Here is an 18,269-nt window from a genome sequence, read left to right on the forward strand (position 1 = left end):
GGTTTTAAACGTCTTCCACCTCATGATTGTCCACTCTGTGAGCTAATGGGCTAATTGGGGCAGTTAAAAATAAAGATGCAATTAACTGTTTGACATTGCACTTATTATGGAATGGTGGATACATTTCTTAATGAGAGGCAATAAAGATGGCACCGGTTTAAGTGCACTGTGGAGTGGCAGTAGTAAAGTTAGATCCAAAATGGAGTCTGTGAGAAACCATTAGGAAAGTAGGTCAAGTAGTCTAAATAAAAAGTGTATTGTAGCATTATTGCATCTATTAAATATTGACACAGTGGAGATAATAACTGCACCCAGAGTCCTTTGAATTATATTTAATGGTGTCAATATTATATTCATGTTTTCACTCAGCAGCCATGTGACATGATTTTCCATTATGGCTACTGCTGCAACAGTAAAGGGACAAGATGAGATGCTGTGTCTCTGTAAAGCTCATTTTCCCCTGATGTACCAGTTGACATCTGTGGCTGATCAATAGTAGAGGGAACCAGGGATAGTGGAGAGGGAGGGGGCGGGGGGAGGAGGAGGAGGAGGAGGAGGATGATGAGGAGGAGGGGGGGGGGGGGCGACGTGATAGTCTCAGCCGCACTGTGAAGGGGGCCGTCCCTGTTGGTGGAGATCAGCCCGAGGAAGGCCCACCTAGTGATCATTTGAAAATATCTCCCATTTAGACGATAGTGTGACTCGACTGTGCGACTGAATCATAAGGGGACAAGTCGACGGCTATTTGTAAATAGGTAAGGACTGTTTTTTTCTCCTTGCATTGCTTTATTTGTGTTATTATTTTAAAACATATAGAGGTCACCACCATTTGAGGAGCATGCATGTGTGAGCGTCGACATTGGAAGGCACTGGTTACATCTTAAAGCTTTTAACCAGCATGCATATTTATATTTATATGAATCATCCTGATTTTCGTATCAGATTATTATAAATGTGTGTCCGGAAGATGATGCAGTGGTGATAGAAATCCAGCCAGGCACGGACGCAAACGTGAGACATCGTGAAATTATATGCATGTGCAAATTAAAGGCTTCACCTGCATCACCCAGGATGGGACTGGGAGGATTGGTGTGAGGTGCAGGAATATAATTCGAGCTGTTAGTCCTGCAGCCTGCTCTGTTTTATTTAAACGTTCCCCTGCGCGTGATCGGACAAGCTTCACATTACAATCCATATAACTCCACGTTCAAACCGTGATGCGTGTGCATATGCTAGTGTAGATCGTGCTTCCCTTCCCCCAGCTACGTTGTGTAGCTCTTGCGATGCATGCCACCTTCCAGTTTAATATGATGTACAGTCCCCTTAAAAAAAAGGCCTGCTCTCTTTTTTCTTTTTTTCTCAGGCGCAGCCCTGCCATCTCGCTGCCACTGAGAGTAGCATTACAGGCGAGCAATAATTAATGAGCGCCTCCACAATTAACCATTTCATTGAAATCTTTTTGCTTGTGAATATTTCATGCTTTGACGAGGATGTGAGAAAAGGGGGTTGAATGCATGAGTGAACTGAGGGTTTTTACTACAGCCTGATGGCTGGGGCTGCAGCTGTCAGGACCTGCCACAGGAGGCGCTGCTGCCTTCTTTTACTCTTATAGGTATAGACTAATATCCAAAGGGGGTTGTAGAATTAGATAGGAATCACATATATCTGGTTATTAATATGTCACACATGCATTTATATAAGATGAAACTCACATGTATACACAGTGACAGTGGTGATGGTGTCTGACAGCAGGTATGGTCCATCTCTCCACAGTTACTCGGCCAAGATGGATGTGTTTATGAAGGGTTTGTCTAAAGCGAAAGAGGGGATGGCTGTGGCCGCAGAGAAGACCAAGGAAGGAGTTGCGGTCGCAGCTGAAAAGACTAAAGAAGGAGTAATGTTTGTAGGTAAGACGATCACAAATCTGTTACATGCAAATCATACAGAGGCCCATTGAGACTGCCAGTGCTCCTCCTATATGCATGAGCAGCAAGACATCAGCAGAGAGAATATTTTATACATCAGCACCTGCAGCATCCCCATATGTCCGGACAGAAATGGTTAAATTATACAGTAACTTCCAGCAAATAGCCTGCTCCCCCTCATATTTATAAGAACCAGCTGGCTGAATGTATTGCTTGGTCTTCAGTGTCTTTTTGCACCATCATTGCACAGTTAGGCGACAGTATGACACCTTCATGTTTCCTCTCTCAATCTGGGACTTAATCTGGTATTTCATAAAAACCAAGGTGGCAGAAATCCTTCTTTTCTGTATTTATTTTACATCTTTTAAAGGAAAGTCTTAAAACATTTTGTATTTTGTTGCCAGTGTTTTGTTCATTTGAGAAAAACAAGCTTCAACAAAATTCAGAGAATTTCATTATAGCAGCAGTAATTTGAAAATTAAACCAGCCTGAAAGTTGATCAATATATTTGCAGGTTGATGCAGTGTTTAAATAATCAGCAGTTTTAGCCAAATATCCGATATCTGCTTGTAGTTTTAAAAAGGACGCACTGGGATAAGGAGTTATTTTTGATGTACGTGATGTGATGAGAGGCTCTGAATGTCCTCGTGCCCTCTCGCCTGACTTGACTGGGCTACAGGCAGGAGATGGGAACAGGGTGGGGGTGGGGCAGCAGGATGGTGGGAGCAGCTCTTGCCACATGTCAGTGCATTGGACGGGAGCAGATTGTAAAACAGTCTCAGCCCGCGGTCACCTCCTGGAGACAAGCGGACTAAAGGCCTCTGTTTTTGTCCTTTTACAGTGCAGCCTTATTTGTAATGGACACCATTACAGATATCTGCACGGATCAGCGCCTCTGTTGCATGATTTTGCAAGTGTAATTGCCAAATACAAGCCTGAGATTACTGGCCCAATGTAAAATACACATGACACGGGGTTGGACCTGAGAGAGGTTAGCAAGCAGCTGCAACAGAAACTGACAAAAACATTGTCTCGATCTCTTTGATCATCTTGTGTTCAACATGAAACATTAAAAACTCTCACAGTCATTGTACTCCAGGTTTACGCTCCACTTGTTAAAGCACTGCTATGCATAATTTAATTATCTATGTTGCTGGGCAATAATTCAGTGTTATTCTTTAATGGTGTAAAATCAGTATGAAATAATGAAATTTTAATGTCATGATAGCCAGTGCTCACCAGCTCTGTTGTCTAAATAATTAATAGCAAGCTTGATGAATTCAAATGCTGGTCAAAGTGATATCAACCACATTTTAAAGAACATAGTTTGGGTTTTAAATTGTCTGTGGCTGCAACTAACGATTGTGTTTATGAGCATTTAATCTAAATATTCTTTTCTTTATTATTCGATAAACCATCTGCTCACTGTCTTCACATGCCGGATGGCGTATATCACCATTACAAACTGTGGATCTCTCACTTCCTGTTGTGTTTTATGCTCAAAGTGAATTGGCCTGCTTTGCGTACATGCGTCTGGGGTCACTGGTATCTTTTTATTTACAAAGCTATTCTTAGCATATTCCCACCTGTTTATCTTCTCTCTTAAATATGAGCTATGAAAGTTACAATCTCTGTTTGCAGGACTTTTTGTGTCTTATTGTGCCCAAAGTCACAACTGAACTGAGTAAAAAATCGCTATTAGTTTGTCTGCACCTGCAGCATGGAGCAATCTGCAGAATGATCTTACGTTTTAAGACATGGTGACCCTCAGTCGTATTAAAAAATATGGTGAAATCTATCGAGTCCAGGCTTTAACGTCATCAAATCTGTGTGCTTTTGTGTTTATTTACATCAGTTTTATGTTAATTGTTGAAACTCTGTGTTGCTGCTATTCTTGGCTGCCAGGTCTCCCTTTTTAAAGAGGTAAGTGGGACCAACCTGGTTAAATAAAAGCTAAATACATTCAAAATAATGTCAGAAAATGGTAAAAAATGTTCGTTACAATTTCCTGAGATTCCATGGTGACGTCTTCAGACGGCTTGTTTTGTCCAACCAACAAACAAACACCAAAGACTTATTGTTTACAGTTACATAAAATGAAGAAAAGCAGAAAATTATCTTGACTGGGAGGCTGGAAGTTGGTATTGTTTAATTTGATGTGATTTCAGATAATTCACCAACTATATATCTTCACTGACAAACCCCATGTTGTGTGTGATAAATAATGTCTTCCATATGGGCCAGCTCTGCTTGTTAGCTTACAGTAGCTCTGTGAGGGGGGAATGGGGAGAGGGCCAGATGACTCAGGGCACTCAGAGCTGGACACAGTCCCTGGGACCTGCCAGCCATTTACAGATATTTATTTTGTCAGTTGTTGAGCTGTTGTCAGAGGGCCCAAACTTCCAGTGACACCCCTGCTGGTAGCTTTACAGTCACCAGCTTCTACCATTGATCCCACTGACAGTATGTTTTAGGTGCATTCAGGAGACATTGGGTGCTCCGGGAGAAGTTGTCAGACATGCCTGCATTTAGGTGGAATCCAATTAACCTACATATTTAGCACCGTGTCCCTGCCACTGATCGCCACAACCAGACATGTCAATCTGCAGTCAGAACACGTGCAGGCTCTGTTTGGTCTTCTCCACGCTGTGTCTCATCATGTCTTTAGCCTGTGGTGCACAGAAAGGGAAAGGAGTGTTTCTGCTGCGTCTCTGTGCTTCTGCGTGCTGCTTGTTGAGCATAGCGGTGCCCTAGAAAGCTGCGTATGATTTGCTTGAAGGCCCCTCTTGGAGGAGGGGTAAGAGTGATCTGATAGGCCTGTGGCCCACCTTTTGACAGCTGCTGCAGACCGCCCACCCAGCTGAGCTGAGCAGTCAGCCTGAGTAAGGCAACAAGGAGAGGCGGAAATGAGAAAACCCTGCTGTACTAGATGCCATTTAATGTCACAACTCGCAACGTCATTCACAGAGCATCTCTGTACCCAGTAAGACAGTCTCAGTATATGTCAGCTACAGTTACATTTAACTAAGTATCTCTGTTACATACATTTCCTAAATAGCTACAGCCTGAGATGCTAATGTATATTATTAATATTTAGGTGACTATAATTTTAGATTTTTCAGGGAGATTTTACATGTCAAATTAAATTTATGTGTTAATGCGTTAAGTTGCATTTAAAAGCCACACCAGAGATCTGTACTTGGAAATCTTTCTTTTCTATTACAAACCTTTTTTCATTTAAACACCTCATTAGCTTTAAAACATTTTTAAAAATGATTTATTTTACATTTATTAAAGGAAACTTTTGCAACATTCTGTTTTTTGGTGCAAATGTTTTGTTCATTTGAGAAAAATAAGCTTCAGTATAGCACAAGTCATTAGTAACTATTAATATGTCTAAATTCTTACCCGTGGCTTTCATCCCTTTGTGTTACTGTAGAGGTATTCCACACCAGAGCAGATGCTTAAATGGATGCACTTCTTAGATGTACGTTTTGCTTTGAGGCTCTCCTTTTGTAGTGACTGTTCTGTACTTCATTGTCATTCCGCCTCCCTGCAGTTGGCTTTTAAAGGCCCTCGGGGACCAATAAGGCATGTACACTGCTACACAGTGGAGAGGATGACAAGGCCTGAGTGATCAGGACCAGTGGGCACACAGTTGATTGCTCAGATAGCTTGATGGAGTAAAGTTTAGATGGATGAGATCTGCCAAAGGTCAGAGCATTGATTGGTGGTTTTGGTTTTAAGCCGGCCACAAAGTTTAATAATGGCTCACAATAAAAGTGCCAAGCAACCCGAGTGCTGCAGCCATGAGTGTTCTCTACCCACCTCTGGAGCTGAAAATAAAAAACTGATATTGCATTACTTGCATGAAAGATTTGTGGTTGGTAGTGTCTATTTAAAGTGAATCATGCTAGTCACATGCAGTGCTGTATCTTTAAAGTTATACTACACAGGATTGTCACTTACTGTTTGTAAAGATGTTGGGCAGTGAAAGTGAAAGTTAAAGCCAACCCCAGATTCACTCTTGTTTGGCTTTACGCCTCGCTATATTTGCATTTTTTCTGCACTGTTTCTCGGATGCCTGCTGCTTACAGTCTGGCACCTGGTCACTACATGTTCATACCTCACCTGAGCGCTGTGGGGCTACACGCCCATAAGCACAGAAAATAAAAGGAAAATAAAGAAAATACAGGCAGAGAAATACACAGCTGCACACTTCTATGAGGTCATAAATGATCTATATGAGTCTATGCATTGTTTTTAGGAAAATCTTGCATACTGTATCTTTAAATTAATACTGCCATGGTAATGTTGTAACCTCATGAATCATGAGGTAGATGATATTTGACGTATCAAGTTGGTAAAAGTCAGTCTGTGGTGGTGAATTTTAGGCAAGTGTGTCTGCTCACACAAATGAAAATTAATCTTGAAATGCAAAATGTCAAATGGTCCTTGAAGAAAGCTAAAAATATTCTAATAAATGTCTTCTTTTTTTTTTAAATTCAGGTAGCAAGGCCAAAGACAGTGTGGGCACAGGTGAGTTTTCCCTCTGTTAGTCAAACCTAAACATCATTAGAGCAATAGTAACAAGCTCAGTGTCATTACCGTATCAAGACACTTAGTCGTAACTGGGAAATGGCAAATTCATTATGGTGACGGGGGAGAGTTTGTGTGTTGTAGAGGGCATGTGTAAGTGGTCATTATGTACAATAATCAATTGGGAAGCAAAAGAGGGCAGACATCATGTGCATGGTTTTAATCTGTCTGCTGGATCTGCTGAGATAATGTTACGTGTGTGTGTGTGTGTGTGTGTGTGTGTGTGTGTGTGTGTGTGTGTGTGTGCGCGCACGATGTTTTTGTGTTTCTGCAGTGGCTGAGAAGACCACTGGAGCCATGGGGAACATCGTTGCCGCCACTGGCCTGGTGAAAAAGGACGAGTTCCCTACTGACATGAATGTACGTACGCCATTATGTTCTCCATCAGCTCCCCGCGAGCACACATGGTGAAGTGTAACACACTGTTCTAGTGTCTTCAGTGTGTTCCTGTTATCAGACAAAATATTGCAGTGTGTTCACGCACACCTACGGGATATCAGTCGGCTCTTAACTGCGAAGTCACATCAGATGTGATCGAAGAAAAGCATGCATATTTAAAGCTTTATGTAATATATATATCTGTGGTCAGTGTTGCGTTTGTCATGTTGGGGCACAAACAGGGCTGCAACCACCTGTGATTATTGTTTTCAATTAATCCTATTTTTTTTAAATTCGTCTATAAATCATTTCTCAAAAATAGTGATTGTTAGAAGTACGTATCTTATAGGTTTCCAGAACCTTTCTAATTGCTTGTTTTCCCTTCACACAGTCCAGGACCTAAAGATATGACATTTCCAATAATATAAAACACAAAAACAGCAAATCTTCACATGACAAAACTCTCATGTTCATCAACTAATCACTAATTGAATAACTGCTTCATCATGGTTTTGAATATTTTCAACCTTCTCAGAGGGTGGATTGGGTTATGAAGGACAGTAAAGCTTTTAAAACTTTACCAGAAAGCTGCTCGACCATCCCGTTACCACAGGTGTGGGCCTCTGTGTGTGGCAAGCTGTAGAGCAAACTGTTATTTGACCACAGAGAAAATCTCATTTTTGAAAGGCTGAACGCCAACAAATTTGGATTGAAGCAGAACATTTTGTTTGATAAGAACATTTTAGAAATAATCACATCTATCTTTTTTCAATACATTTTGACTTTAAGACTTTTGCTCTGGAGTTATTGGAAATGTTTGGATCATGCAAGTCAGAAACAATCTACGCAGCCACCACTGGAATCTAATTTTACAAATAGTATACCACTAATAAACTTAGTTAAGCCTAATCTTTTTCTAAAATACAGAGGTTAAACAAAATGAATAAAGAAAAAAAAAAGCTGCGCAGCGTTCGAATATTGATTTAGAATTTGAATATCAATTTTTTGAATGAAGCTTCAAACTATTCGGTACAGCCCTGCTAAATTCAACTTAAGAATGCACTCAGAGACGTTCTTTGTGCTTTAAACTGAATAATGCATCTTTAAAGGGTTGGACGATGAGGAAGATGGACTAACACAGGCTCACAAGACATAAAAAAGGGAAAGTCAAAATCGAAGCAGCAGCAGCTGACTTTTAATCCCTAAAACACTGGATCCTACATTTCCCAAAATGCAACCCTATAGCAGCTGTGATTACATCATCAGGGTTATTTTTTCAGACTACAGAGCTACAGAAGATATTATACGACTGTAGCTGAGGAATGCTCATCCTGATGAGTAAATTAAATTTCTTTAATGGCAGACATATATTGAACTGACTACAAACGGCCTTGTATATATGCACGGTAACGATGCAACAGCTTCCTGTTACTCTCGACTGAGCCTACTTATGTTTGTGCACACGTGCCTGAGGACAAGTGACAGGAAAAAGAAACCTCCGTTCCAGATCCAAGCCTCACGTACAGTTGGCAACTTGCTGCAAGTTGTGTTCATTAATGTCTGGACAGGATTGTGGTTGTAGCGGAGCCAGATTTAGACAGCAGGGATAAACACGGGCTGATGAATTTGCGTGTCACTTCAATATAGAGTTATTGGTCCGTATCTGTTTTATTCCTCTGCTGTCAGCACAGACGTTTGCTATACTTGAATTTCTCCTGCCAGAGAAAAAGTTAACTTGTGTATTTAAGTTAAAAAACATGTTGCTCAGCGCTGGCGAGAATGAAACAGGACGCTCCACAGATTTCCTCAACATTCACGCTGCAAAATGTACATGGGTGAACTGCTGATTGACAGCCTTTATACAGGAAAAATAGGAATGAGTGAAATTGCATTTAGGTTTTATATTACACTTGTTTTATTGGAGGAAGCTTGAGGGTTCTCGTGGTAGAATTCTGCACACAGAGCTGCCTCAGACCATAAAATAGCTCCAGCTCACAGCCTCTTTCACTGTTGAGATGCTTTGAACGACCCAAACCATCTCTCTGTGGGACTATCAGCTTTCTTCAACACAGCCTTTCCATTATTGTACCCTGGCCCCCTGAGGACCTCTGCTAATGTCACCCCTTTCCGTCTCCTCTCAGATAAGTTTAAACACACTGTGACCACAGGGGCGGTGAAACACAACCCACAAACACAGAACATTCAACATATATCCAAAGCTCGGAAATTTGAGTGATACACATTTTTATTCGCAGACTGTTAAAGGACCTGGTCGTGCGCCGTCAGCATGTTGACATTTCGTCTTTTGCTGTCAGACTGTCAGTGAAACAGGGAGGTCCTCGTGCTGTCCAAAGCCTTCATCCCCCAGAGTTGGACCCTCTCCACTGACTCGCTAATCTAGTAAATCTGACAGCCTGCTCTAATAGGCTTCTTGAAGGCCATATCTGAGTGATAAACCTAGTCATTTCGACGCCCTGATGACAGATTGTTGAACTGTTGACATTGTTATCACATGTGCAGCGATACTTTTTGTTCAGTTTTAGCTTGTGCTGGGCCGTAAGGTGTAGATGCACTCGCACATCCATTCATACAATAGAATATGTCACTCAGAGTGCTTAGAATAATCTTTTTAAGGAAGAGCTGTGCTAAACAGTCGGAATAAAAGGCTTCTCTTGTACTTAAGTCTCAACTGAATTCAAATGTGACCAATCAGACACCAATTGATATTTCTTTTCTGTCCTAATCACACAGCCTTTTTTCCATGTTCATTTTTTCTCAGGCAATGATCCGTCTGATTAGGTGTGTCTTTATGGTGCTTTCCCATTGTGCAGCACTTAAGGCCCTGCTAATCGTGTTGGTGGGCTTACAGCAATAACAACAGCTTGATACAGTACATAGGATTACAGTCTGTTCTTCTCTGACCTAATTGACTTGATTAGTGCTGGGTTTAAAAATAAATGTGTGGTGACCCACTAGTGTTGTTGAAAGGGCTCGTAGTAGCAGGTGCAGCAATGATGGAACCCTGTCTGCTTGTTTACGCCAGCTGCGGTTAAAGGGACAGTTCACCCCTGAAATCAAAAATACATAATACATACCCAGTACTTACCTGTAGCAGAGATAGGACCAAGTCACTCGTGCAAGTCTCAAGTAAGTCCCAAGTCATTTTTCTTGGGCAAGTCAAGTCAAGTCACAGGTTATGTCAAGTCAAGTCAAGTCCTGTAACAGGTCAAGTCAAGTCCAAGTCAAGTCACCTTATTATTGTAATTTTACCCTCAGAATCTGATCTTAATAAAGTGAAAAGACAAGATATAAGTAACTGTCAGTAAACATTGACTTCATCACTGCAGTGTTTACTTTGCAGGGACGACCCCCATGCATGTGCGCGCGTGCGCACACACACACACACACACACACACACACACACTAACCAAGGCAGCGGCCAAAATCACCCATTTAGCTCATTTAACCCTGTGTTGCTCATTCATAAAACGTACAGCCGGTCTTGTGATGAACCGGTCGGAATGTTCGCTCATGTTTTCTGGGGTTAATGTCAGCAAATAAATTAAAAAACAAGTTCCACCAAACCCACCCACCCACCCCACCCCCGTATCATATCAAGCTAACGTTAGCTAACTGCCAACTAATCAGATAATATTAGCTAATTGACAAGCACTTACAGGGCAGAATGGCTCTTCAAATGATGAGCAAAGTTTGAAGTTGTCGTCTGGCTGTCCGAGATGTTTAGAAGTCCGAGAAGTCTCAAGTCTCAAGTCTTTTATTTTTTGTCAAGTCAAGTCACAAGTCATCATAACAGCGACTCGAGTCGACTCGAGTCTAAGTCACAATGACTCAAGTCCCCATCTCTGACCTGTAGTGCTGTTTATCAGTCTAGATTGTTTTGGTGTCAGTTGCAGAGTGTTGGAGATATCGACCACAGAGATTTCTGCCTTCTCTTAAATATAGTGGAACTAGATGTCACTTGGCTTGTGGTGCTCAAAGCATCAAAAAAAGAAAGAAATCATGACCCTCTTACTCAAGATAATCCACAAACCTTGTTGTGAGCCGTTTAATGTAGGAACGACTTTCTCTCCACTGAACTACACCCAGCAACTGTATCACTGTGCAGAAGGAAGCGTGCAACTACTGCTAGTCAGCACCTAACCGCACTGAGCTAGCTAACGTTACAGCTCAGCCGAGGAGGATGCCATGCAGTGGCGATTGTTCTAAGACTGCAAGGGAAGCTCAGCTTCCCCTAAAATGTCAAGAAATAAGTGGTCAAATATGTACTGTTGTGTTTACATTTCATTGACTAAATATACGCTAGAACGCGTTCAACTTTTGTTCAGAATCAGCTACTTATCACAGGTCACTGACGCGACTTTCTTCCTATTCATTCCCGTAGCGTCACAGTGCATTAAACAGTGGAAGCTCAGCGTCCAAAGACTTCAATGGGGAAGCATAGACTGGGTTGTTCCACTGCAGCGAAACTAGACAGTCATTGGATAAATGCTCGGTTTTGTCCCGCCCATCGGACGCTCAGCGTCTCTGGGGGTCTATGGGGCAGTGGGCTGGCCTGGACGCTGGGCTTCTGCATGATGATTGGATGATCTGTCTGAGGCTGAATCCCTTTTTGATTGACAGCGAAATGAGCAAATCAGCGATCTAGAAATATAAACCACCACCGGAGCATTTTTCAAGTTTCATTCCGTTGTTCCGAGTTGATCTGGAGACTTTTCCAATCCTCTTAGTGACTTTTTCTTTGTTAAAAACGACAAGCGACAAATCTAGCATCTTTTTCTGGTGTTATTGGAGACTGTACTCGTGTTTGGAGACTCTGACTTCTGTCGCTCTGCAGTTACTGTCCCCAGCAAGCAGCGGGTGCTGCTGTCAGCCCCTCCACCGTCCCAAAGCACTCACAGGCGGTCACACTAGCCTCGCACAGCAGCCCCAGCTAGTGAGCAAGCTAGCAAGCTGCACATAATAGCAGACAATATGAATATTGTCGACCGGATTTTGGTGAAGCCGTTTGATAGTCTTCCTTACGAGGAGAAACTTAGAGTTAAACAGCAGGGCAGATCAACACCTCAGATTGATTTGGTGCCAAGGGTGGGGAAAAGTAACAGGTCTTTCACCCATCTGAAAATCTTTGAGGTGTGTTTTGCTGTGGTTCTGTGGCAAGAGTGTGGTTGAAAAACAGCTTCAATTAAATGCTCCTTTTATAAGTTACTGCCTCTCCACTATATGACAACTATTACAATGTAAACTTAAAGTGAGCTTCCCCTGTTTGCAAGACCAGCAGCCGCCACTGATGCCATGATGTTAACATCTGGCACTGTCACAAGTATGAGCCTCTTGGCCATGAGTAGATGCAGGTTCTCCTCTGCGTGATGACATGGTTGGCAGGTGTAGTTTGGTTTGCTTTATCAAACGGGTGCTTTTTTTAATCTCAATGACCTCTCCACAGTGTCATCTGCTATGTAGAATGGGGATGCCCAGTTAATTCAGATGAATACTGATTGGCTGTCAGTGTTTATGTCGTTCACTCTGAAAGTGACCCTGATGAGTTCTTCACCACTGTTGACATAGTTGTGATGTAGACTCAGCCATCCACTTGAGTAAGAACGATTTTTAAAACAGTATATTTATAGTTATTGTTAGCAGAGCTTTCTGTGAAAGCTAGTCGATTCAAAACACACATTAAACATGGCTTAATAGAGACAATTTCAAACACAAGTACACAAATCAGCTTCACTATAACTCACAGCATTGACAGACAAAACACTTGTCTTTATCTGGACATATTTTCCCCACAAATACAACATGCTAACGTTATTAGCACAAGCCTATGGCATTTTATATTGTATAAATTAGCCTAGCAGCTAGCGGATTTCTCTCCACCCATATGAAGCCAGGGACAACAGCAATATTTAACTAAGGTAACTTTACAAAATTCAACTCTGTTACAACTCACAAGGTTCACCGACAAAACAACTGTCTTACACTAAACACATTTTCCGCACAAATACAACGTACTAACGTTATTAGCACAAGCCTATGGCATTTTACATAGTATAAATTAGCCAAATAACGAGCAGAGATTTCCTCTGCTCATCTGAAGCCAGGATAAATCCCTTAAGCATAAATCACACACAAGACTTAAAATGCTATTTTAGTGGAGGTTTTATTGTCTTCACAATTTGTTGTTTCTTATCTGTGAAATCAAAGTCAGTCAAAAATTTTATGGTTTCAACTTACAAATTAGACAGGAGGTCTGCGTCGCTGCGATGCCTATTTGCATGTCAGGCTGTGTCTTAGGGTATGGCATAGGCTCTACGTTGACACCTGTGATGTTGGTACTGCTTTGATTCGACATAGAAGTATAAATTACGCCTTAGTTTTAGTCTTTTCAACCTCCAGTTTTTGCTTCTCATCTATTGCCATTACATTGGAGGTGCAGAATTTAGAATCAGATTTTACAGCGAATGAGGCCAAGAGTCTACAGCCATGCTAGCTTTACTTGGGCCATCTGGTTGCATTTGAGCGAAATGTCAATGTCATTCACCTACTAATATGCTCACGATGACAATGCTAATTGACAATATAGGAATACTTGTTGTTGCGTTACCTTAATTCATGAAGAACCTATGGCTAACCTATTGATTTGTTGGTTAATTCAGGACCACCTCTAACATCCAAGTCTCATTTTATTCATTCATATGCTCAGTATTTGCAAAGCATGTGCGTTTTTCCTAAAACCTTAGTACTGAAGTCTAGTTTTGAAGAGAGTAGAGATAACTTTCACTTTCACTTCAGTTTTAAATAGCAATGTTTTAGTGAAGATGTATGTGTTTGGAAAGCACTGGGCATATGACTGGATAAATGATACCTGGATTATACTGCATGAGTTGTGTGAGATTTTGTAAACTGATGTTTTGATATTAGTGTGTGGTCCCCATTAATTCAATAAATCAATATGTTCTCCATTTTCTCTGGAGGCATGCAAGAAAAAAGTTTTCCTCATAAGTTCAATGTAACACTGCATGACCTACTGATATACAAATGGTGATTTTGTGGGTGAAGTTTTCCTTCAAGCAGGTGTAATGTTTTCAATGTTCACCATCTCAGTTTAGCATGTTAGCATGCTAACGTTTAAACATATAACCAAAGTATTGGACCTAATGATAGTGCTGCATGAAAAGTTAAGGGAATATCCAAAGTCATTACAATAACTCCTGAGGCGAACATGAATGTGTTTACCAGTGTCATCCATCCAACAGTTGTTAAGATATTTCAGTCTGAGCCAAAGTGGTGGACAGACTGACAGAGCGACATTGCCATCCCTAGAGCCAAAGTGCTAGCACAACTAAAAATCGACAGTTATTTAACATTAACAAGAATTTATTGTACTTACCATCTGACAAAAAACTCCTCTAACCACCTGAATGAAAAAATATTGTTTCTGGAGTTGCGGCTGTTTCCTGATCCACAGAATATTGTAATGGCAGATGTCTTCTTCTTAAAATTTCTATCACTCACATTTATGCAGATTGATTTAACTTTCTATTAACTCATATTTTCATACAAAATAAAACATTAATATTTATCCTGTGCTGTACAAAAAGAGCAAGGACGTATTGCTATGTGGATTATGAACTATCACTGCAACTAACGAAACAGATAAAAAATATTTTTTGTGCAACAGACAGAATATTTTTTCATGCAGATGTCTTTGAGAGTCTTTAGGCCCTCTGGGAGACAAATGTAATGATAATGTACTACAAATATGTATAGTTTCTTCTGTTACTGTAGATCATTTTTTTCCTCACTGTCTCCATCTTTGTTTCTGTGTCTCTGCAGCCTGAGGAGTACGGGCAGGAGGCCATGGAGGGCCAGGGAGAGGCAATGCTGGAGCCAGAAGGGGAGACATATGATGAGACCCAGCAGGTAATCAGCCTAAGAGATGCAAAGGTCATACATGTAGCTGCTCTACATGTCTGTGTGTTCAAATCAACCATATGATTATACTGAAAAGAGCTTTTTTTAAAAAATGTTTTGTGAAAAGCCTGTAAAGCCGGACCGCAGTCGGGGTTGAGTCAACTCAGTTACAGTAAATGGAGGCTCATCAGTATTCACCAGCTCTGCATGGTTACACATTTTAGCTGTATTGCATTTCAATAGCACTCCACACTTGCCCTCCACTTCTGTCCCACACAAACACTACAGCTCACACTGAGGTAATTCTCCTTTTCTCTGGAAATGAAAACAGAGGGCTCAACAAGCCAATTGCCACACTGTACAGCGAGTACAGTGAATATAGCACCACCTACCTACACTGAGCGTTGGGCGTGTGTGTGTGTGTGTGTGTGTGTGTGTGTGTGTGTGTGTGTGTGTGTGTGTGTGTGTAGAGAGGGATGCGAGTCTGACACAGATGGTTATTTTTGGATTTTGGCTGTCAGGGACGAGACAAACTGTGCAGAACCTTTTCCTTTGAAACCAGATTTTAAAAAGCAAAGAGTAAATTAGAAATGCCGCACAATGGACATAATGTTGAGAAGATTATGATTTAAAGTACTGCTTGAATTATGCTTTTAGTCAGAAAACTATGATTTTAAAAATGAAGAAACAGCTGAAGTTGGATGAATTGATGTGAGATTTTGCACGATGTGTAGTGATGTTCAGTTTACTTAGCGCCTTTAGTCTGATTTTCTTTTCATCTCCACTTCCAGTCTCCCGTCAGTGGATTATTGCATTCATCGGTTAAAGGAATATAACTGAAATATTCCCTGACAAATTAAAAGTGAATTTCACAGAGGCAGCAGCTTGTGTCATCCATGTCCTCCTCCATCTCTCTCTCCTACTCCTCTCCTCTGCATCGCTTTCCCCTCCCCCACCCTCTGCTACACCAGCGATGTGCAAGCTCTGTCTGAATGGGTGTGGTGATGACGCTCTCCGCCTCCATGCATTGTGGGTAATGTCAGGGTCTCCCTGCATTGCTGTGAACATGGAGCCAGAGTGCTGCAGAGTGAATCAAGCCCTGTTAGGGAGGATTTGGAGATAAAAATCCATCTCATCCAGTATCACTCTTGGTTTTATGAACACATCAGATGACCTAAGACTATTGCACATTCCTGGAGGCTGTGTCTTTTTTTTTTTTTTTTCTATGATCATGTGCATGGAGGAGGCGTGTGCAGGGTTACAAGGATGCTGGGAATGTGCTCACGACACGTCCTTGAAGCTGGTGTAGGCTTGTGCTGCCCTCTGCAGGCTGGAGAGAGGCACTGAAGCAGCAGAGACGCTTACAGCTGTGATGGAGTGACATCATTGCCTTCAGCAGAGCGCGATAATGTGTCACCATAAGCCCTCTGTCATATTCTTCTTAAATAGATTCAAGCCAAATCTCACGCCGATGAGCCTTAATTAAAGTCTTACTGCTGAGTTTAACCTGGATCTTCTTTGTGCTGCCTGCTGTCTCTTAAAATCAGTTCTTCTTTCCCCAGGAGAGCCAGGACTACGAGCCAGAAGCGTAAAAGCACCAGTCCAAGCCACCATCCAACCAGCAGCACAATAATATTTCTAATAATAAAAAGGACAAATGCTGAAATTATTACAATTATACCCCCGTTGCAAAAAAATCAACAAAAAAAAAACACAAGCATTCCCACTGAAAAATGTTCTTCCTTCAAGACAAATCTTTTATTATTATATATTGTAAATGTCATGTTATTAATGTAATGTGTTGGGTGTAGGTATTTATTGAGATGTAGGATTTGTCCTCTCTGTCTCATTTCCTTGACTCCCTCCCAATGAAATGAGTCCAGAGCCAGGGCTTGTGACTTTGTACTTGTGTGTGTCTGTATTTAGAAATGTGCAATAGATGTTCATCATCTTCCAATGAGACATTGGGAGTGGAAAAAATAAATATGTCCGGTTGCAAGCAGATATGAAAACAATAATATCCTCCTAAGTGTCAACAATGCCTGTTTGTGGGTTCTTTTCTTTCTTTTTCTTTTTATTCTTTTTTTGTTTTTTTGCATTTCTTTGGAGATTTCTTTGAACTTTTTTGAAGTAAGAGTTTTTTACATTGTATCTTTATAGTTGCTTGTGAAATCATTCCAGTAAATCTGTTAGAAATTGACAGAGTATACATGTTTGTGTGTGCGTGTGTTTGTGTGTACTGAAGATTTTAACAAGTTAAAGTCAATATATTATGTCTTGAAATCATAATGGTTGTCAAATCAGTATGTGCTTTAAATTGCAGGACTTGTCAATATAAAGGTTTATGTGTTAAGCCAGACATACATTCCTCTGTAAATAAAAAGTAAAAAAAGAAACCATTTGTTAAGTGTTGTTTGATCCTGTTTAAACTCACTTTTGGAGTAGATCGCTCATTAGATGCCTGTTGGTCTCAGTGAGGAGCTATTATGCATCGCCCTCACATGTTCCCCTTTTTTGCTCACTCTTGTCTGGGGGGTTTGATTACAGGATGTGTAAAATCTGCTGAGCAGGCTCTGGCCCCTGGCTGGGTGCTGCCATAGTTGGGATGCCAGTCTGATCAGGGCTCTTTGGGTGGGTTTTGTTTGGGTTAATCCGGCTGGAACGTGCAGGCTCGGTGGTGTCGGGCCCAAACAGAGGGTATTAAACAGCCTCTCCTGCTGCTGTCGGCTCAGATGGATGTGTGAACGCTGCAGGGACAAAGACAGGAGCCATGGCCTCGTTCAAGAAGACCTTTGAGAGCCTGAAAGGCACAAGCCACTCGGCTGCGAAGGGAGTCACAGACACTACAGGTACAAAACTACAGCTGTGAGATGACACAGGGCAAATGTAAGGTAGACAGAGAAAAGAATCTTTCTTGGTTTGGACTTTCTGATCTTCAAAGTTTAAGCCATTTACTTTGGGTTGAAGTCTTGAAAAGCAAACTGCATTAGTCTTTTGTCTCCTGAGGTCAGTTACTGTAAGTCTCTGTCATGTGTTTTCCAGTGCAGGCAGCTCAAGACGCTGTGCAGCAGGTGGCAGACTCCTCCAAAGAAACAGCCAATACAGGTAAGGTGCACACTCCTCTGTCTTTGTAGCATTGTGATGTAACAATAGATGCATTGCTCTTAGAGTGCAGACACAAGCTGTCAGAGAATGAAGAAAAAACAAGCTCCAGAACTGAATATTTAACAGTCACTGAAAGATAAGCTAAAAGAATGTCATGTAAAAAATCAATTTATGTGTGAGAGCAGAAATGTGTAGAAGTGCAGGTAATACTCGAAATACTGTAAATGTATTATTTGACATGTGTAACACTGTGTGTGATATGGGACTGTAGGAATACAGATCACTCAAATTTAGCTTGAGTGAAAATGATGTTAGATACAAAATGTG

At 41.2% G+C, this 18,269-nt stretch overlaps 1 protein-coding gene across 1 annotated transcript; it reads left to right on the forward strand.

The window, feature by feature from the left end:
• Positions 1-595: 595 nt before the first annotated feature.
• sncb (synuclein, beta) lies at positions 596-17,207 on the forward strand. Its single transcript, XM_049586354.1, has 6 exons — positions 596-755; positions 1,774-1,907; positions 6,435-6,464; positions 6,799-6,884; positions 14,760-14,846; positions 16,400-17,207. The coding sequence occupies exons 2-6, from the start codon at positions 1,787-1,789 to the stop codon at positions 16,427-16,429; spliced, it is 354 nt and encodes a 117-aa protein (XP_049442311.1). The 5' UTR covers positions 596-755; positions 1,774-1,786; the 3' UTR covers positions 16,430-17,207.
• Positions 17,208-18,269: the final 1,062 nt, after the last annotated feature.

This window comes from Epinephelus fuscoguttatus, linkage group LG9, assembly GCF_011397635.1.
Source record: "Epinephelus fuscoguttatus linkage group LG9, E.fuscoguttatus.final_Chr_v1".
NCBI lineage: Eukaryota > Metazoa > Chordata > Actinopteri > Perciformes > Serranidae > Epinephelus > Epinephelus fuscoguttatus.